The 21,660-nt window shown below is 43.0% G+C and overlaps 1 protein-coding gene and 1 long non-coding RNA gene across 7 annotated transcripts in view; one reads left to right on the top strand and one right to left on the bottom strand.

Annotated features, from left to right (window-relative positions):
• RLF (RLF zinc finger) overlaps nucleotides 1–13,332 on the bottom strand; it is a 53,072-nt gene extending 39,740 nt beyond the window's left edge. The window contains exons 1-3 of one of the 3 annotated variants that reach the window (XM_075722083.1): nucleotides 13,120–13,332; nucleotides 7,146–7,300; nucleotides 220–301 (exon numbers count right to left, since the gene is read on the bottom strand). In XM_075722083.1, the coding sequence (XP_075578198.1) occupies nucleotides 220–301; nucleotides 7,146–7,300; nucleotides 13,120–13,332 (450 nt within the window). Of the gene's footprint in view, nucleotides 1–219; nucleotides 302–4,129; nucleotides 4,357–5,470; nucleotides 5,490–7,145; nucleotides 7,301–13,119 lie in introns of those variants that run through there. The other 2 variants (XM_075722086.1, XM_075722085.1) reach the window with 2 other exon arrangements.
• A 318-nt stretch (nucleotides 13,333–13,650) lies between these two features.
• Nucleotides 13,651–17,447, top strand: LOC142595001 (uncharacterized). Of its 4 annotated transcripts, none has more exons than XR_012831669.1 (4): nucleotides 13,651–13,818; nucleotides 13,918–14,002; nucleotides 14,645–14,811; nucleotides 16,077–17,447. It is a non-coding gene; the product is annotated as an uncharacterized LOC142595001 (long non-coding RNA). The 4 variants fall into 4 exon arrangements; XR_012831670.1 differs by having other exon boundaries at nucleotides 13,918–14,270; XR_012831668.1 differs by lacking the exon at nucleotides 13,918–14,002.
• Nucleotides 17,448–21,660: the final 4,213 nt, after the last annotated feature.

The following is a 21,660-nucleotide window of genomic DNA, read 5'->3' as shown; positions in this document are numbered from 1 at the left end:
CCATCGATTGTGTAGTTATAAATCTGCTGTTGGGCTTAAGGCTGCCAATACTGTTGTTGCAGTTAGTCTTTTGCTGCTCAGAAATTCTTGCTGTCTAGATAACAGCAATGCAGGACAGGTGGAATTCAGGGGAAAGGTAGAAGAAGAGAAGCACAACAGCAGCCTTTCTTTTAAAAAAAAAAAAGAGTAAACTGGAAGAAAGAAATTCAGAACACTTACCTGTATGGACTGATGGAATCCTAACCACACCTCATGCGGCAATTCACTTTCAGGAATTGAAAGCAGTAGCTCAAAACAACTCCTGGAAAAGTAAGAGGCAAGTAAGCAAGCTACCTGAACACGTTCTGCTGTTACGTTAAATAACATTTGTGGCACATATAACTTAGCATTCAGATAAGAAGTGACAGTAACATTGAAACATGTTTGACTGCACAAATCAGTTAAAGGCCAGAAACAGCCCCAGAATCAGGCATGAGTCATCACATGGAAAAAATGCTCTTTTTTACTATGCACAATCTTGCTAGGGTAAGATTGCAGCTACTCTTACAATCCAAGACAGTCTGTTCAACATGGATCAGGAACATTGCATTACAGAATTTCTGCTCTTTCCTCTCACAAAGGAATCCTAATATCCATCCTGAATAAAACTCATTTGACCCCAGTCAATTTGACTCTTTGCCTAGAGTGAAAACGAAAGCCAGCTTTTCCTGACTTAAAGTTTCAGTGCTGACATATCTAAGAAAATAAAACTAAAGAACAGCTTGACAGAAGACACATGCATCAGCACAGAAATGAACCCAGAGAACAGATCCCAAACAGTATCCTAAAAGCAACAGACTAACAAGCTGTGTCAAGAGATGCATCAGCACAGAAATGGACCCGCAGAACACATTTCTAGAAACACCTTATGAGTCTTTGATAGCTTGGGAGGGGAAGCATTCAAATACCTATGGTGCGAACTGCAACAAGCTCAAGAGCTTACCAAACAAAAACAACGCACCCATATTGATATGCATATCAAAGATACTCCGATTAAAGTCAGAGTTAAACAGATCAGATTGTAAAATTCCCAGTTAATTCAGGGAGTTGCTGTATTTGTGTAGCTCAGTTACCTACACAACACAGGTGGAGAACATCCCCTTACTTCCTCATTAAGCCAAGCTCCTGCTTAAAAATAGGACACTGGTCACCCAGTCTTGATTTTATACCCAGGAAAATTCGTTACATCCCATTTTCAACTGTGCCAATGATTAATGTTAGTATGAGTCAGCCCCACCACAGTGGCATGTGAACTTCTGCTGTGTATCAGGTTTTCCAAATGAAAATTCAGGAAAGTGGGAAGGGTTCAGAAAGTTTTAACATCTCTGAAATATCCAGCAAATTTGAGACCTATGTATTCCATACATAAAGTCAGGTTCCAGAAACACAAGGGGGGAAGCAAGACCTACTTGGTATTCCCTCATGTAGACCATCAGGTCAACGCTATCCCTTTACAGAAACAAAAAGGAAACAACTGTATGTATTCAGCACATCCATCTCATTTCAGGGAGAAGTCTTGGACAACAAGAATCACTGTTTTCTAGGAGACAAAGCAATGGCAGGACTACTGCCTATATTGTTCTCAAATAGGGGATACCTAACCTTGTGTGTGACACATGGATTATCTAAACCACAACTGCTGCACAGAACAATTTGACCTAATCAAACTAAATGTGGTAACTATGACACTCTGTCTAGAGATTCACAAGATTTACACACAGCAAAAACGTTCACATAAATCATGACAATATAAGGAAAGAAAACTGGTCTAAGACTCCACATATAATAAATGCACTGAATAACTGCTACATTGTTAGATAGTTCCAACTCATGCTATTTTTTCTTCAAAACCTCCACTCCCAAATATTAAATAGAAGAACGACAGGACAGCACATTCAGTCTTAAGCATAGATAGAACACATTCAGTCTTACCATAGACAGAAGAGCTGAGCTTGGGGAACAGGAAGAGATCACCATAAAGCAAACATGAGTTTCAAAACTGCTTAGTACCCAAAAAGCATGACTTCCCTTTCCCCCTTCCTCCTGACTTTTGATAAACACATTGACCAGTTACCTGCAAAATGCTATGCCTAATCAGTTTTTAGCCAGATCCAGAAGTCATATAGATAAACAAGATCAAATGGACAAATACTGAATTAACATCTGCCCATCCTTTTCACACTTCAGAAGTTTGCCTTCACTGCCCAATCTGTTCCTTTAAATAGAGATTTAGACCTGCAAAAGCTCTAAACACTTCTATTAGGCAGAAAATACAATAGCCTTCATCACTATAATTAAGCAATTATTCACATCATCATGCACTAGAATCTCAATCATTACTATGCCCATGAAAAAGTGGGCAACGGGATCACCAGATATTCCAACTGTCATAGGTCTCAATATTATAAAATAATCAGGACTTACTTTTCCCTTCTACTCAAGCTTGGCAATACAAGTTAATTCACCAGTGCAGATGTCTAGACCCAGGTGGTTGCTACCACACTATCAAAAACAACTTTACAAAGTCTCACAGCAGAGGAACTCTATTTTAACATAAGAAAAAAAAAAAAAAAAACCCCAAACCATACACCGCTAGGTGTGTGTCCAATTTTCATGCATGTCATACAGAGACTCTCTTCATCAAAAAAAAATTTGCAAACTTGATGGTCAATATGCTTTTGAAAGTCTTTTGACGTATACCTCATTTTCAGACATAAAGTCAACCAATCCTATCTACTTCCACTCTTAATTCCTGGAAATACTTTTTCTAGAATATTACTTTTTCATATATATTTTATACAACCAATACCATATAACCAATTTTAAACAAAATGGCAAAGCAGGGTTCTACAAAACATTTTTCTGTACTTAACCCTTAAGGTGTTACTTGTACAGCAAAAAATATCTGGAATTAGATTTTTCAAAGCATTGTGTATACAGAGTGAGATGACAGTCTATGAAGACAAGAGAGCTGAATTTATGCCTCAAGAGTTATTGCCTGTTGTAATAACACAGGACTGAGCTGAAGCAAGAACTGAAAGTTCTTTTTGTTGTGAGTCCTTAAGTCTTCCTCTGGATTCCAACACCAAGCACTCTTAGTTTGGAAATCACTCCATGAGAAATCTGGAGCTCTGGGTGTATAGCCACCACGTAAAACAACCTACAGCACAACTACAAAAATAATATCCAGGATATTCCAATTACAGTTTCCTTAGCAGAAATAGTAATTAGAGTTCTAAGTCAATTGCCTAAGTTTTTATTACAAGAATTTACTCGAACACACAGCTGCATGAAGACTAGCCAGCCTTCCCTACCAGCAAGGGAGAAGAATGGCTGTTTAGCTTAATTTTTCCCTATTATACAATACTTCAAAACCCACCTTTGTCCCTGAAAGCCTATTTCCTTCTTTACTGTAATGCAACTAAACAGAATTTAGGTATCATGGCTAAGACCACAAATCAAAATACCAGGATCACTTCATGAAGTCAAGCCTTTCTAACCCACTCTACCAGTAGCACCACAATACCTACCTACACTAAACTCATTTCCAAATTTTATTCACAATTTTTGCTAATGAACTGTAACAAATGCTTGAATGCTTCCATTACTAAAAAAATAATTTACCTCAAACACTCAACTTCAAAATATCTTTTAGGAGAAGGTCTCCTAGATTCTAATTTCTTTATTTTGGAAGGAATAACTCTAGGCAAAAATTAACATGTTATTTGCATACAATTACTCTGTAATCACCTTATATACCTCATTCACCATTATTTTAAGACAGAAATTTTAAAAAGTAAATTTTAAAAGCTTTCAGAATTGTGCTCATCTTTAAATTGTATTAGAAAACTTTTCTTAACCTAAGCTTCTTAGAGTTAAAAAGATGGCTAATTATACCTTGGATGATCAGCAGGAATAGTTCACCTGTTGCCAGGAATTATCCTGCATTTGTTAAGAGCTGAGTTAGCTCTTAATGATAGACAGCAGAATAGTAAATGCAAGTTAGTGGATCAAATTACAACAGTTTATTAGGTTGAGAAATGCTTTGTTAGCTAGAGAAATCAGCAAACCGTCACACATGCCTACTCACAGCAGTGTAATGGAAAGCAAGCACACTCTTCCTGGAAGCAACATGTGTTAGACTCAGTAGGTACAACCAGTACGTGAGATACAGCTCAAGAAGTTTGAGGTAGACTGGTCTCATCAGTTGAATCCAGATTTGCTACTTAGACCAGATGACATTCAGACCTCCCTTCTCTTTTTACAGTTGAAAAAGCATATAAACACCTTCTCGAAGATGTAGAAATGGTAAACTCCCTTTCAGACCAGTGCCATCACAGCAAACAGGAAAAAGTAGAAAGCAGTCAAATATTAGCTACTGGCAAACACAATGTGAACTAGGAACAATTCTTTCTATATTTTTAACTTTAATCTATTAGTCTTAGGACCATATAAACCATTTTCAGATGGAAGTAAAATTTTAATACTTATGGTAACATGAATGGCACCTTCCCCCTCACACAGTATCCTCAGAAAAAAAGCACTCACAGAAGCTCATGTGAATGAAGAGCTTCAAAATCTTCCTAAGATTCACGAGGATAGCCAACGAACCAAATCTCGGTGAAAGACACCTTTGATATGGCTAATTCTTTATTAATTCTTGTATAAAGGCAATTCCTTTGGTACAGTGATATTGTGGGGTAAGGGGAAGCCGTTGTGCTTTGTGGCTGTGGAAACAAGCAGTCTGAGTTCTATTAGACAAAAGCAGGTATGTCCCTTCACAGCCACAGCCGAGAAGAACATTCCCATTCCCCCACAATCATTTGCCGTATCTGTAAACTACAAGACATATCTGTACATATCTGTAACTCCAAGCTTTCCTTTTATTTCCTAAGGTTAGACAGTGGACCAACAAGGTCTCACACTGCATCAGCATCATGTTTCTTATGGGAGGGCACAGCCCCTAAGTCATGTCAGATTTACTGTGAACACACAGTTGACCTGGTCAGATGGCAGGGAAAGCCACAGTATACTGAGGTTTGCTGTTACTGGTTCACCCTGCTGAGAAGGATGTCAGGAGGAAGTTCTTTCCCCCTTCTCCAGGAGGAACATTGGAAGGGAAGGAGGATTTCAATAGTAACTAGAGCACTTTTGCTTTAAAACAGGAAGCTTGCTCATTTCATTTCTCATTAGGGTTCAAGTCTGAAAATACACAGCATGTAGGACAGCTGCGGGTAACCGAATTGTCTCCCCAAAAATCACAGTTACATGGGAACAGCACACTTTCACATCCCTAACCAGGTAATAGTCTTCCTCCCTCACAGAACTTATTTTTTATCTTTAATTCCCTGCTCTAACTTCTCTCTCCCTCCCTTGGAAACTCTTACACAAAAGAAAAACATGGGAGAGTTCAGTTAGGTATGCCATTTACCTCACCCTATCTGCGACCTCACTCGTTGTCTTTCTCATTCTTTAGATTCCTCTCAAATGTAATCATAACAAGAACAAGGGTGACTCCAGCAAGTCAGCCTCTCTACTGTCCTCCACAAAGTTTTCTGAATATACAAGCAACAGCAAACTCCTCACACTGAAAGATGGAAAAAACCGTATTAGCAGAAGCAGAATATTCTGATTTTTCTCAACAAGGGAAAAGCAATTTTGATAAGCAATTTTGGCACAGAATTGGGATTCCCACCCCAAAGTACAAAACAGTGGCAAAATATATAGAAAGTACTCCAGGTATGGATGACCTGCATACAAAGACAAACTAAGTCACATGAGTAGGAAACAGCAGAATACACAAGCTAATTAATGATAATACCATGAAGATGAGACTACTCTATCCATAAAGGGACAGTCTGCAAAAACAATTAATACATACATTTTTGGCAAAATATCTTATGTACCAGGTAAATGATTTAGCAGTTTAAGTCTTCAGTTTTCATATTAAGAAGTTGACAGACTTTTCCCAATTTCACACTTTTTCCCTTCTTGACAGAAGGTTAAAAAAAAAAAAGAAAAAAATCACTCCTAGTTCACATATTTCTCATAACTTAAAAAAAAAATTCAAGGCATCATATGGAGATATCTGGTTCTGAGCTGTTGATTTATATTGCAAATTAGTACATTACAAAAAATAGCATCTGACCAAGGAGTTCACTGGAAAATCCTTCTCAAAAAGAACACTTGACTTCAGACCACAAAGCAAGCAAGCTACTGATAACAAAGAAAAAATAGCCCATTGAAAAACTGTCACAGAATTACTTCTATTCTGTGATGATCTTTATATTCGAGCTTCTAGATCTTTACCCTCCCCCCTCGAATGAAACCTTACCAGCAAGAAATGGCCAGGGCATCAAGTTATCCTTCTAGGGCTAAGGGTAGTAACTGATTACACTCCAATGTATGTGAAAGCCCTCAGGCTACACTCTTCAATTACAAATACCTGCTTTGCACTTAAAATAGACTTAGAGGAACTACAAATTATTCCAACTGACCTGATGGACTGTAAAGTAGTTCTCTCTTTTGTTTGAAGAATTGCTGTGCTTTAAGTCATGTCTACAGACACTTGTCAAAGAGCTCAGGTTGAACTGCTCTGTTTTGCTACCCTATAGCAACAGCCCACATGCACAATTTATATTGCCATAAGTACAAAACACCTTATCCTTTTGAGAAAGGGTCGTGTTCAGAAGTACCTTGCATTACAGGTGAGAGAACACACTAAAGCAGCAGTTGCAGAGCAGGTGATACAGGTTTATTAATCCATGCATGAATGTCTATTAAAGCTTCTGTTTAATGAGGACCACACCAAGCTTTTTCTACAGAAAATAATTTTCAGAACACTTAAGAAAGAACAGAATCTTCCTAATACCTGTATGACTATCCAAATGCAGAAGAACAAAGCCTGACCACTTGTTCACATTAATTAACAAAATGATCAAGTACATTTTTGTGGTATGATTAAAAAAGTACTAAAGACATTTACTAGATAATAAATTGTAAGTACAGTTGTCAAATTGAGCATTACACTATTTCAACAACTTGCCCTTTCATTTATAAAGTACACGGGTTTTTTTTAAATATTAATGTACCAACTTAAAACTTACAGCACTAGCCTGCCAAGTACCAAAAGAACATCTTCACATTCTGTAGTCAAGTAAGGTCGTGCATTAGCAAAGCTTTGGATGGAGATTCGATATACTTCCAAAAAAGGTAAAATATGTTCCGATGCACCCCGACTGCCAGCATACTGAAGTAGCGTCTGAAAGAAAATGAGTTATCATTAGAAGTTCTCATAACACACTTTTGTCTAAAAAAACCAAACCAAATATCAATATGCAATATCAAGCATATACAGTGGAAGAATTCTGGAAGTGAGTTTTTACTCTGAAGGAGATTTAAAAATGGTAGTTTTTCTCCTCAACAGAAGTTCTCCCTTTTATTCAAAAATATTTTCACTTATTTTATTATTTTGATAAAGTTATCAGAATTTCTACTGGGGACCAAGCTAGATGCAATCGGCAGACATGTGAAGCGTTAAGTTAAAAATTCAGGGAGAAGTTCTGCACTTAGCTTCTTTTGTACAACTGCCATGGAGACAGAACCACATATGTAACACTGGAATCTTTATTACTAGTGAGAATGCAGAAAAATAGTCAAGAAGTTCAAGATTCAGAACATTATTCCAGCTGTAGTATTTTAAAGATACATGCATTACCCATACAGCAAACATGAAGCCACTAGAAGGGGATACAAAAGCCAGACCAGACCATTATGTAGTCATTTTTCAAATGCAAAATTACCCTAGATTTTACTACTTGACCATAGCAATCCTACATTATCCAGGCATAGTAATCAAGAAGCAATGTAAAATCTAGCCAGTTTTAAGAGAAATCAAAATAAGTTTAAAAAATCAGCACAGGGATGACAGTAGTATCTCCCAACCTTTTTAAAATTTTGCTACACCACCATGTTATTTTCTTACAGGTTATAAAGTAATATTGAGAGGAAGCAGGGCACTGAGCTAAGAACAGCTTTACTGACAGCTTGTTTCACAAGTAACATCCCTTCTCTATATGCACACCCTCCTCCAACTCCAGACCAGTTATGCTTGTGTTCTTATCAGTTACAATCCCCCTCTCATGTTGCACCCTGCATAGGCCAAACAAGGTACCAATCTTGATTAAGGCCAGCTGCAAAAAAAACCCCAAAACCAATGAAAAAAAACCCTGTGCTTTGTGGAACCCTTAGAGCCAAGACTGTATGGAAAAAAGTTCAGAGTGCCCCACTCTATAATGCAAAACAAGCCAAATTGTCCCAAGAGGATGATCAGGTCATACCAGGCTTCAAATTACTTCAAGCTGGGACTCTGACACAACTGATTTAACACTTTAAACAAACACATGATGTCCTGGTTTCGGCTGGGATACAGTTAATTTTCTTCCTAGTAGCAGGCATAGTGCTGTGTTTTGGATTTAGTAGGAGAAGAACGTTGATAACACGCTGATGTTTTTAGTTGTTGCTAAGTACTGCTTATGCCCGTCAAGGACTTTTCAGCTTCCCATGCTCTGCCAGGGCCACAAGAAACTGGGAGGGGGCACAGCCAGAATAGTTGATCCAAACTGACCAAAGGGCTATTCCATACCATGTGATGTCATGCTCAGTATAGAAACTGGCGGGGGGGGGGGTGGGGGGGTGGCCGGGGAGCAGCGATTGCTGCTCAGGAACTGTCTGGGTATCGGTCGGCAGGTGGCGAGCAATTGCATTGTGCATCACTTGCTTTGCATATTGTTATTGTTATTATTATATTGTTATTATTATCATTACTATTTTACTTTATTTCAATTATTAAACTGTTCTTATCTCAATCCAGGAGTGTTTCTCACTCTTACTCCTCTGATTCTCTCCCCCATCCCATCGGGGTAGGGGCAGTGAGCGAGCAGCTGCGTGGTGCTTAGTGGCTGGCTGGGGCTAAACCACGACACATGATCATATCAGATTATGTCAGTGATGTAACAATACAATAATATTAGTCCTAAGGTAAAAAAAAAATGCAGACATCCATAGGCTGACACAACCATGTGTGATACTTAAGAAAAAAGAATCTATAAAAAAACACCATCTAAGAATCAATAAAACCAAGACCATTTTGTAGATTATTCTCCTAGAACTCAGTATCAGTAATATAACTCCTACATGAATGAAAATTACAAACTCTCCAAAAAAACAGTAATGATGTAAGGAGGGTGGGGGAAGGGAAGATTGGAAGTTTACAGAAATCATCCTTAAACACAGCACAAAGATCACTAGCAGAAGCAATGAATGACTAGTAACTAACCAGTCTAAGTGCTTCTCTAACAGACTAATGAAGGATTTGATAACTCAAATTATATATGACATTAGAAGTATTAAATTACATTCAAAGGCTGTCAAGCTGTAATCCCTAGAGACACTCAGTTGATGACTATCATAAAGTCATCTGTTTAGTAAACCCAGCAGTAACACCATCATAGTGACTACAGAAATAGAAGATCAAACATACAAATCTCTGCACTTTTCTAAAAATACATCCATTAAACCCAATCTATTTCAAAAGCCAAATTTAGTACTGAATTGTTTTGACAGACATTTAGATTATAAACTATCTGGCCTGTGTAAATCATAAAACATAGTAGAATATTTCCTAAGATTAAATAAACTTACTAGAAAACACTGCACCCTTGCTTAAGTGCAATCCTAGCATTGAGATCAAAGTCTTACAGCTAATAATATCAATTAATTGAGTAGCCATTTATCAGAAACTTCTCCTCAAACACATGAGCAATGATGGTTTCAGTGTCTAAGAAAGATTCAAGGCAAGGGACTTATTAATAGCTTGAACTTCAAAGATAGGTAGTTTTGAACATTATTATGCTATTAGTATTAGCATACTGACAAATAAGCAAAATGCAGTAACTGTACTACAGAGGCTCTAAAAAGCTCTTCTGCTATTTCACAAGCAGTAAGTAGAAGCTTTAGTACTCCATTACAGACTTTTCCTGGCAGTCTATCTACAAAATAAAATTAGACACTTAACTTGTCAGAAATATAAAATCTACATGCTTAACGAACAGTCAAGTAACAATTTTATAAGCAGTTACTACCTTACAGTTTAATTACCTGAAGAGAGTATTCAAACATTTTAAGTCTGGTTAACACACATCCACTTACACTTTATCCTATCCTCCTTCCTTTGGCTACAGTAACACCTCTAACTGGCAAGCGGGGTGAGAAGAGCAGAGGCCACACACATCCACCTACCACATAATCTACAGACCAGCCTAGGCCCTCAACACTACATAGATTCTCATGTCCTGCAATGCTGGAATACCTGCTTAGCTGCATTTCTTCTTAAGCATCAATTTTTTGCTCAGAACCAATTCAAACATGTCCAAGTTGCCTGACCTGTTATAACAGCTATAAGTCTCTGTTTAAGAAAACAACTTCCACCTCCTCTGAAACACACCTGATTGCAATTGACAGTTCTCAACTGCATCACCTTTAATAATTTCAGAAAGCCAACAGGTGCTGGGTGTTGGCAGGTGGGATGCTTTGATGTCCTACAACCTCTGATAACTATTCTTCATATTTATGATAGCACAACCTCAAACACAGACACACACTGTTCATTCTAGCTGGTTGTTTGAGTGCATATTGAGCTCCCCAGCAGACATGTCTTTCCTAAGGTAAATATGCAAAGCACTCATGCTTGTACAATATAAAGTCACAGAGTCAACCCACTATTTAGACTTCATGAGTGTGTTTGTTGTGTTATCTTGGACAGCAATCTTACTCCCCTGCTCAAAAATAGGGATCTTCAAGGAAATCGTGCCATCCAGCACCACACCCAGGAAGAGCTACTGGAAAGCTGCACATGGCAGCACAAGTTATATGTAGTAAAACATAGCATCCAGACAGCTCAAGGCATAGGAAAGCTACTGATTTGGTTCAGTTTGTTGTGTCCCAGCAACCTTAGTAACTTCCACAGCAAAACAGAGCACTTTTCAGGACCACACCACAGATGTACACACAGGATGGCAAATCCATCGCTGCCCTAAAACATTTCAGCTACCCTCATCACAGCTACTTCCTAAGACCATATTTAAGTTCAGTTAAATTCAGCTTCTCTCTACGCATGTTCTGCTGTAGCTTAATAAGCTTATGACAAGATACCAACGGTTCTCCAAGTTGTTAATACAAAATTAAGTTGAGGTCCTTAAATTTCACTTAGGGGCAGGCCTTAAGTTATTTTCAAGTTTTAGCACTCAAACTCTGTGCAACATTCACAAACATCCCCAGTCAGAAGGGGAAACCAAGATGTAAAATTACATCCTAACTAACCACAGCGGTTTGACTGCACAATGACATCACAAATTCATACTCCATTGAAGTTGCTGCATGGCAGACTAGTGATTTCATGTTTTCCAATATATCTCTCAGTGTATGATCATGACAATCAGAAATGTCCTGAACTGATGGCAACCAAAGAACAACCTTTTTCATTTTTACCTGTACTACATATCACAGTGTTCTAAAATTAGACTACCATTCAGTAACAGCACAAAGACCTAAAGAGGTCTACATTTTTGTGGGACAGGGTTTGTTTGGGGTTCTGTCAGTTTGTTTTTTAGGTAACAGAACTGTCTTTCATCAAACTCCATTGATCAAGTATCTCTAAAGCTTTATCTGTACCAAACTAATCCAGGCGACTGGACCCCTACCTATATTGATAATCTTGACAACCTCTACTGTTAGCTGAGTATTTGTTTCAGTGTTCTGATGCAATGAATGCTACTGGAAATAATTTCAGCAAAACCTGAAACACGGAGAAAGTCACACCCAATTATACCAGGCTCCATGTAAATGCAAGGTCATAGATCTTAATGGTATGCTTAACTTGGGACATACAAAGCAGTATGCAGCAGCAGCATCCTGCAGCCTGAGAAGCAAGAGTTTTGAAACCTAACGTATAAACTCCTTCTGCTGTTTCGATAACTGATGAGCTAAGCATCCTCCCAGAACAGTACGGCAAAGTACACAACCTGTGGATGTAAAATGGAAGACTGTGAAGGATAATATCACTTATCTATAATGCACCAGTAGGATTTTCTTCCTCGTTTGGCATCCGATTTTGCCATTCACTATTCAAATACAGTGGCTGTTATCAGCTGAGATGTGGTTAAACTAGCTTGCAAAACAGATTTTTTAATTTTTATTTTAGAAATCAATGTCTCTTTGGATTCAACAGGGACTGCTCTCCAACCCAGCAACCTAACAACAATTATTCAACCTTAGAGCTCACAGTAAATGATGCTGTGTGGGAAGCAAAACCGATTAACCATTGAAACAGTTTATTTAGGAATAAGTTATTGCCATCACTGCGCCTTTAATCAAGTTCAGCTCTTCTTCTGGAAGTTAGTGACTCGATTCCGAAACTGCTGATCCTTAGCCCGAGTTGCATTAAGCAAGTATTCAGATAAGATCACTGGACCACAGAAGCTCATTCAGTGACTTAAGTGAACTGCAGGCCTTCACAAACCAGCAAGCATTGCTTATTCCACGGCAGATCTCCATCAAGGCAGAACACATGGCTTTGATCCCGCGGCAGGTAAGGAACAGAAAAGCAGAGGTCTAGGAACAGAGCCAAGACCGCACTGAGCAGATGCGGTGTGGCCCGCCTGCCCCAGAGAACCTCCCAAGGGCTACCAGCCGTCCAGGCCCGCAGCGCTGCCAGAGCCCGAAGGCGAGCGGCTCCCTCGGCGCAGCGGGCCCGGCCCCGGGCTGGCAGCAAGGCGCCCGTGGGGGCAGCCCCCGGGCAGGGCGCGCACGTCCCCACTCGACAGCGGCGCACGCCGCAGCGAGCCCTGCGCCGCACCACGGCAGCTCCGGAGGAGCGAGCGGAGCGCCCGGAGCGGGAGCCCCCCGCCGCCAGCAGCGCTAGGCTCGCACCGCGGCGGGGGAGGCCCGCCGGGCCCGCCCTGGCCCCGGCCCCGGCCCCCGGCCTGCAGCCCGCGCCGCGGCCCACCCCCGCCCGGCCGCTACCTGGCAGAAGCCCCGGCAGTAGGCCCGGGACGAAGCCTCCGACACCTCCTGCTCGCGCAGCTCCGTCTGCAGCTGCCAGAGGCGGGCTCGGAGCGCCGCCACCAGCCGCTGCATCTCGGGCCGCGGAGCCGCCTCGGCCTCAGCGTCCGCCATCTGCGCCCGGCCCCACTGCGCGTAGGCAAGGATCACGTGACTCGCGGCCGCTGACCTCATCGTCCCGGGACGGCGACACGTGACGCACACGTGACGAGGCGCGCCCGTCGCTGTCCACGCGACCCGCCATCTGAGGCACCTCCCGCCGAGCGGCGTCACATGACGCGCCGCGAGCCAGCCGCGAGCGCGCGTGCTCCGGGTCTCCTGCGGGGGGCGGGGCCGTCCAGCTGCCGCCGCGCGCTCCGCCCGCCTCAGCGCGCACGCGCCAAGGAGCGGCCCCGCCCCGGCCTCGCGCTGCGCCCCGCTGCGGCGGCTCGGGGCGGGGAGGGGTGGGCGGCCCCGGCTGTCGCTTGGGCCCGGCTCTCCGCGGGGCGTCTCCCCGGGCGCTCCTCCTTCCCTCGCTACGGCGCGGAGACGCAGCACCGCCCCGGTGGGTATTGGCACCGGCGTTCCTCCGGCGCTGTGGGAGAAGGTCACCGAGAGGGGCTGGAAGTTCCAGCTGCCGGTCCCAGAACTAGCACCAATAGGCACCCGTGTGTTACAAAGGTAATTGTAGAGCAAGGTTACTTGAAAGATAATGATGGACACCGGGGAGAGTCGACTTTTTTACGTAGATTGCATGTATTTTAATCTCTTGTTTAAAAGCACGTTGTTGAAAGCAGAACATTGGTGAACTGAGGAAAGCCCTGGGGGGTTCGATGCCCAGCCAAACACGGGAACCGGGAGAACGGCAACAGCTTTTACCAAGAACGTGCAACTTCCAGTATGTCCTGTGCAGTAAGATGGCATGCCCATTGGTCAGGGAGCTCCGCAGTGCGTTGTCACGGAGCCCTCTGGTTGACAAGTTTACCTGCCTGGGTAAAAAAACTGGAGGGCAAGCCCAGCGGTAGAGGTTGTGAAACCTTGCAGGAAGTGATCAGTGCCACTAAGGCTTGCTTTTACCACATCTGACTGCGAAGGAAATCCCTGAAGTCCACCCAGAAATAGAGGCTGAAATGGTACACAGTTGCCTGGAGGCCAGAAATCTGCTGACAGGTGTTTTGGCTTCCACCATTTGTCTTGCTAAGGAATGAGGGGAGGTGAAGTCCTAGTTCTTTCTGCAGGGGAAAAAAAAAAAGCACCACAGCCAAAAACAAACAAGCAAAACATTTTCCTTTGGTTTTAGTCCGGATAGCTCAAAGGCATGGTATTTCTTGTTTTGATTTGAGAATTCAGATCAGGGAGGCCCCTGGTTTGTTTATGAGTGTTCCCTCCAGTGAGATGGGAATATCTCTTTTTTCCTTTTCATACCCTACCTAATTGGGCATGAACAGTGGGAAGGAAACATGTCTCTGTCCACCTGGTAAGAATTACCTGCTTTTTTCTGCCTCAGTCTCTGCAAGGCAAATGAGAAACTGAGAGGAGTCGAGAAGTCAGGAAGACCTGGTGTGAATTGATATAAAACCATTTGGGAAGCTTTCCCTAGTTGCAAGCAAGTTATATGATTTCAGCTTACAGCTTTGTGGTACGAAGCAAGTGGAATGCCTAATATTTGGAGAGGTGGGTAAAAACCAAGAGATGGGTTAGGAATAGCAAAACCACCCTCCTGCAGGTTTAAAGCCAAAGGGGGCCTTAAGAGGTGTCCTGGGAAGGAGAGATGTAAAACAAGAGCCTGGAGCTCCTGGGCCATAGATCTGCCCATAAGCTTTTGCACATCCCCCATTATTCTCCTACAAGTTAAATGGTTCTGTAGTTTTCCTGTTGGCAGAGGGTGTCTCCTAGATACCAGTCTGGATTGCATGGTAGGGTGAACAACAGTCTTTTAAGTATGAGAAATCTGCTGCTGGGGGGGACTATTGTTCCCCCTTCAGAATGGACCCTTCCCCCTTTTCCAAACCTGGGCAAGTCCCCTCCTTGCACTAGACAGCATATGGGGACATGGATATGAGGAAAAACTTTTTAACCATGAGGATGGCCAAGCGGTGGAGTAGGGTGCCAAAAAAACTTGTGCAGTCTCTGCTCTTAGAGGTGTCCAAGACAAGACTGGGTAGCAGCCTCATCTGACCTCATAGCTGACCCTGGTTTGAGTAGGAAGTTGGACTAGAAACCTCCTGGGGTCCCTTCCAACTGGAATTGTTCTGTCATTCTACTGACATTTTTTTAGTTTGGTACAGAGTCCTGGGCCTGGAGCACAGGAAGGTGAGCGCATGGCCAGAGAGGTTGTCCTCCTCCCATCTGAGCTTGCTCATGTCCTGCTGTCCTTCCTTTCAGCTGGAAGGGGCAAGGCACATCTACCAGGCCTGCATTGTCAAGGCCAACACCTCTTCTGGCAGTGGGGGGAGGCCAGAATGGACTCCTCATGGCAGATCCACAAAGTCAACAAAGAGCAACCAGGTCATCAAATCAGTTGGTAGAGATGGCTGGATTGTGATGGCCCCTGGGGAACTTTAGTCCTTGGTTTCTCTCTCACACCATGCTCAGGAGAGAACCACAGCAGCCTGCAAGGCATGCTTGACCTAGCACATCTGATTCTCTATGTTAACTGTAGGCCACCATAGCCTGCTGCCAGGCCCACCGCATGTGGGCAGCTGCCCTGTCCATCACACCTGGGCTCTGGGGAGGAGTGGCCAACTGTTGATCCTGTAGGACATCCATTACACAGAGCAGCTGCAGCGAAGAGCCAGTGTGAGAGCCAGTACATATGACTTTGAGCCTTACCTGTCTCCCAGCAGCTATTAGGAAAGGAGGGAGGAGGATAGAATCTTGTAGAAAGACCTCTTTTCCATCTCTCCTCTGGTGTTTCTAACCTTCTCCCCTCTCCCCAGGTCTTGATTCTGCTGTCCTGTTGAAGTGAGGCTGGGGCACAGGGAGGCCTCTGCATTTCATCCTCCAGCAGCAGCACAGAGCACTGAAGACATGCAGAGGGAAAAAGTGGGGATCTGAGTACACCTGGAGGCGAATACAAGACATTGCACGGGGGGCGGTGGAGGATGACAGTGCAGTGTTTATATATATATATCTGTATATACAACAGAGACAAGTGGATTTCATATGTGTTTGTACACCTTCATATGTATATGTTAGTTCTACATGTTTAAATGCATATCTGTATGGATAGATAATGTATATGTTTGTACTTGTTTATGTGTATGAGAGCCATTGCAGTAGTTGGAAGATAAACCTTTCCCTTTACCCTGGAGAAACATTAAAGGCCCTTAGGGGCAGGACGTTGTCCTTAGCCCATGTTCTTTCCCACAATGGGTACCTGGGATTTAACAACTCCTTGCCACTGGTTGCCAGCTGGGCGAACCTTTTTGTTTACGTGCACTTTTTATAATATAGTTACATATATATATATACACACACATAAAAAGGTATAAAAGGTTACATTGGGTGGGTGTTTTTTTTTTTTTAATGAGAGGTAAGGAAATTAATTGTAAATTTTAAACATTCACTGAAAGAAAATTACATAAAAATACAATGTGGCTTCATTGGCCACCTCTTCTACAAGTCAGCCACAGAAACTTTAACAGGTCTGGGATGAGTGTTCACTGAAGAGGGAGAGGGGCAAAAAGCCAGTCCTCTAAGTCAAATCAAGGGACCCACTCAACCCTTGCTCATCCAAAGGAGAGACCCATCTGCGAGTCTAACCAAGAGGCCCAACCAACTTCCCTCCCTACTCCTGCTCTGCTAAAAGCAGTCTAGTCGTATGTGTTTTACTGGCATGAGGTGGTGGCAAGAAAAACTCATATGGATTTACAGACTTTTTAGAATTATGCTCTGTATTGGGTTTGGCTGAGATGGAGTTAATCTTCCCCATAGCAGCCCTCATAATGCTGTGCTTTGTATTGGTAGCTAGAAAGGTGTTGATAACACATCAGTGTTTTGGCTACTGCTGAGCAGTGCTTGCACAGTATCAAGGCTGTCTCTCCAGCATTTCCCCTCCTCATGAGTAGGCTGGGGGTGGGCAAGATCTTGGGAGGGGACATAGCCAGGACAGATGATGCAAACTGCCCAAAGGGATATTCCATACCATATGATGTAAGCTCAGCAATAAAAGCTGAGAGAAAGGTGGGGGCATTTGTTATTTACATTTGTCTTCTGGAGCAACTGCTACATGTGCCAAAGCCCCACTTCCTGGCAAGTGGCTGGACATTGCCTGCTGATGGGAAGTAGAGAATAAAATCTTTGGGTTTTTTTTGCTTCCGCGTGCAGCCTTTGTTTTTGCTTTTATATTAAACTGCCTTTATCTTGACCTACAAGTGGTTTTTCCATCTCATTTTCTTCCCACCTGTCCTGCTGAGGAGGGGAGTCATAGAGTGGGTGGCTTGGTGGCACCTGGTGTCCAGCCAAGGTCAACCCAACACAAGTTCACTTTAACTTCAGACTGTTATGCCAGAACTGGAATTTCAGTTCTCTGCTTCTGTCATCAGTCATGGATATTTAGCTTCAAAAAGATTTTAGAGAAGAAACGTGTGGTCAAGTGGGGAGAAAACCAGAGAAAAACAGATATGCACACATTCACTTATGCACAGAGTACAACTGTTAAGAAAGTCTTTCAAAATCATGAATGTGCATTGCCAAAGGAGTACAGCTGAGGAGTCAGGAATCTGTATGCAATGCAGGGAGCTACCATCAGGGTTGGACATTCTGGTAGGTATCCAGTAACAACAACGGCCCTCTGCTGGAAAGTTGCCTAACTTGTATTTCACAGGCACGAAAAGCTGAAGTATAAAATACTGTGTCATGGTTTAGCCCCAGCCAGCAACTCAGCACCACACAGCTGCTCGCTCACTCCCCCTGCCTGGGTGGGATGGGGGAGAGAATCGGAGGAGTAAGAGTGAGAAACACTCCTGGGTTGAGATAAGAACAGTTTAATAATTGAAATAAAGTAAAATAGTAATGATAATAATAACAATATAATAATGATGATAATAATAATAACAATATACAAAGTAAGTGATGCACAATGCAATTGCTCGCCACCTGCCAACCGATACCCAGACAGCTCCCGAGCAGCGATCGCTGCTCCCCAGCCAACCTCCCCCTCCCAGTTTCTATACTGAGCATGACGTCACATGGTATGGAATAGCCCTTTGGTCAGTTTGCATCAACTATTCTGGCTGTGCCCCCTCCCAGTTTCTTGTGGCCCTGGCAGAGCATGGGAAGCTGAAAAGTCCTTGACGGGCATAAGCAGTACTTAGCAACAACTGAAAACATCAGTGTGTTATCAACGTTCTTCTCCTACTAAATCCAAACCACAGCACTATGCCTGCTACTAGGAAGAAAATTAACTCTATCCCAGCCAAAACCAGGACATACTGTTTGTTTGAATGTTTCCATTTTAGATCGCTTTCTGCCTCTTTTGCCATTTCTTTCTTTCATCCGTTCCTTTCTTCTGTGTATGTGCAGGAACAGAAGCCCAGAAGTTTCTTTGCTGCTCCTGTCAACAATGGTGGTACATTCCCTGGAGAGCCACAGAAATGCAACAGCATGTAGTATGAGTGTCAGCTATTTTTTTCCCCCTGACGGGTGACAGGTTCTCATTCTCTCTCTGCCCTTCTGTTTGAGTCCTTTTGTTAGCAATGTTTTGCCCTCAAGGCACAACTGAAAGGCCCTTCTACTTTGACAAAGAGCTGAATGATCAGTGGTCTAAAAAGAAATTGCACTTTTTCTCTCCCATAAAAGCCTACAAATAACATTTCTAGTACAAACAATGCCCAAAGAAAGCATGCTAATGTGTTTCATGAGACCATAGGTGTGAAGGTTGTACTCAATACTTGTGGCTCTCCTCTGTACCCACTCCAACAGGTCCATGTCTTTCTTGCACTGGAGACACCAGAGCTGGACACAGGGCTCCAGGTGGGGTCTCATGAGAGCAGAGTAGAGGGGCAGAATCATGTCCCTCCACCTGCTGGCCACCCTTCTTGTGATGCAGCACAGGATATGGTTGGTGGCTTTCTGGGCTGCGAGCACACATTGCTGGCTTGTATCCAATTTGTCATCAACCAGTACCCCCAAGTCCTTCTCTGCAGGGCTGCTCTCAAGCCATTCATCACCCAGTCTGTACTGATATAGGGGATTGTCCCAACCAAGGTGCAGGATCTTGCAGTTGGCCTTGTTGAACTTCATGAGGTTTGCATGGGCCCAGTCCTCAAGCCTGTTGAGGTCGCCCTGAATGGCATCCCTTCCCTCTTGGGTCTCAATTGCACCACTGAGCTTGGTGTCATATGCAAAATTCTTGGGGGTGCACTCAATCCCACTATCTGTGTCACTGATGAAGATATTAAATAATATTGGTCCCAGTACAGATCCTTGAGAGACACCACTCGTTACTACTTGGACATTGAGCCATTGACTGTAACTCTTTGGATGTGGCCATTCACAGTTCCTTATCCATCTAAAAGGTCATCCATCAAACCCATATCTCTCCAATTTAGTGGCAAGAATGTTGTGTGGGACCATATCAAAGGCCTTACAGAAGTCCTGATACAAAAACTCGCAGATACTATTCTTCAAAGTCCAAACCTCTCCTCAAGAGGAAACGGAGTCTTCAGAAAGTTCACGAAATAAAACTCAATAGCAACAAAGTTACTATTAAGCAGGCATTCTTTATTACAGCGCTGGGCAGCACTGGGGATCGTTCCACCATGAGTGCTCCAACGATTTGGCAAACTTCCAGAGATTTTATACTATCAAGTTATCCATATTCATATGATTTCTGGGAATTCATCTACATAAACATGAGATTTCTTGGAACTCATTAACATATGCAAATGTCTAATCCGCAGGCGTAGTCATCCTCTTTGGTGGTCTTCAGGGGTCCTCTGGTGGTCTCCAATAGTCTTCTTCACTTGTCCGCTAGTTGAACTTTTGGGCTTCCTTTGTCCATTTATGGTCATTCGAATTAGCTCATCAGTCCTTTGGCCTTGGAAAGCTACGAGACCAGCTCCTTGAGTGCTTATCTCAGCACGGGGGTCCTGAGTCTATGTTATCAGTGTTTTATGCAGGAAGCCTAACAAGCTTGCTCAGGGTCTGTTTTAATCGTGCCAGACAAGGAGTCACATTCTTCGAAATATCTGTCTCAGCAGATAACTAAAACTATCTGAGTCAGGTATTGTCAGAGGTTTAGCCCTTTCAGTCCAGGTAGATAACATCTATAGTTCTTGTCCACTGATGCAGTCACTCCATCATAGAAGGCCACTAGATTGGTGAAGCCATGTTGGCTGTCTCCAGTCACCTCCCTGTCTTCCATATGTTTCGACATGTCTTCCAGGAGGATCTGTTCCATGATCTTAGTGGACGTAGAGGGGAGGCTGCCCGGTCAGTAGTTCCCAGGGTCCTCCTTTCTACTGTTTTTAAAAATGGGTATGATGTTTCCATTTTTCCAGTCACTGGGGACTTCACGTCACTGCCACAGCTTTTCAAATATGGTGGAGAGTGGCCTGGCAACTACATCAGCCGGTTCCCTCAGGGACTCTGGGATGCATCTCATCAGGTCCCATGGACTTATGTTCACATTCCTCAGGTGGTCTTGAACCTGATCTTCACTTACAGTGTTGTTCCGTCAGTCCCTGCCTTAAGGTTCAGGGGCTTGAAAGATGTGGGAAGAGAGATTACCATTGAAAACTGAGGCCAAAACTTTGAGTACCTCAGCCTTCTCCATGCCAGTTATCACTAGTTCCCCCGTCTTATTTATCTGGGCTGGGGGTGTGTTAAATTTTCTTTAATCTTCCTTTTCTGACCAATGTACCTGTAGAAGCTCTTATTATTATTTTTCACATCCCTCACCAAATACAGCTCCAACTGTGCCTTAGCTTTCCTGATCCCCTCCCTACACATCTGGGCAGCGTCCCTATACACATATGCACATGTCCCTGGCTCCACTGCCTACGCATTTCCTTCTTACACTTCCGTTTGACCACGATGCCCTTATTCAGCCATGCTGATCTGCCTTCCTTTCCTGATTTCTTATACATGGGAATCAAGAGCTCTTGCGCATTAAGAAAAATGTCCTCAAAGAGCTGCCAGCTGTGTTCAGCTCCTTTATCCCTGAGGGCAGTTTCCTAGGAGTCCCATCCCCACTTAAACAACTGAAATTTTGCGGTCCTAAAATTCAGGGTCCCAACTCTACTCTTCACCTGGCCCATATGTCTCAAGATTGTGAATTCCACTAGGGCATGATCACTGCAGCCCAGGCTGACACAGATCTTGACATTTCTAATTAGTTCATCCATGTTGGTAAACAACAGGTCTACTAATGCTTCTCCTCTGGCTGGGCTGCTTATCACCTGGATTAAATTATCCTCAATGCACTCCAAGAACCTCCTGGACTGCTTACAGCTTCCCGTGCTGCTTTTCCAGCAGATGTCATGGTGATTGAAGTCCCCCAGTGGAATCCAAGCCTGC

The sequence above is a fragment of the Pelecanus crispus genome, chromosome 16, assembly GCF_030463565.1.
Source record: "Pelecanus crispus isolate bPelCri1 chromosome 16, bPelCri1.pri, whole genome shotgun sequence".
NCBI lineage: Eukaryota > Metazoa > Chordata > Aves > Pelecaniformes > Pelecanidae > Pelecanus > Pelecanus crispus.
Note: the sequence above shows the minus strand (reverse complement) of the source record. Positions and strands in the feature narration are given on the sequence as shown.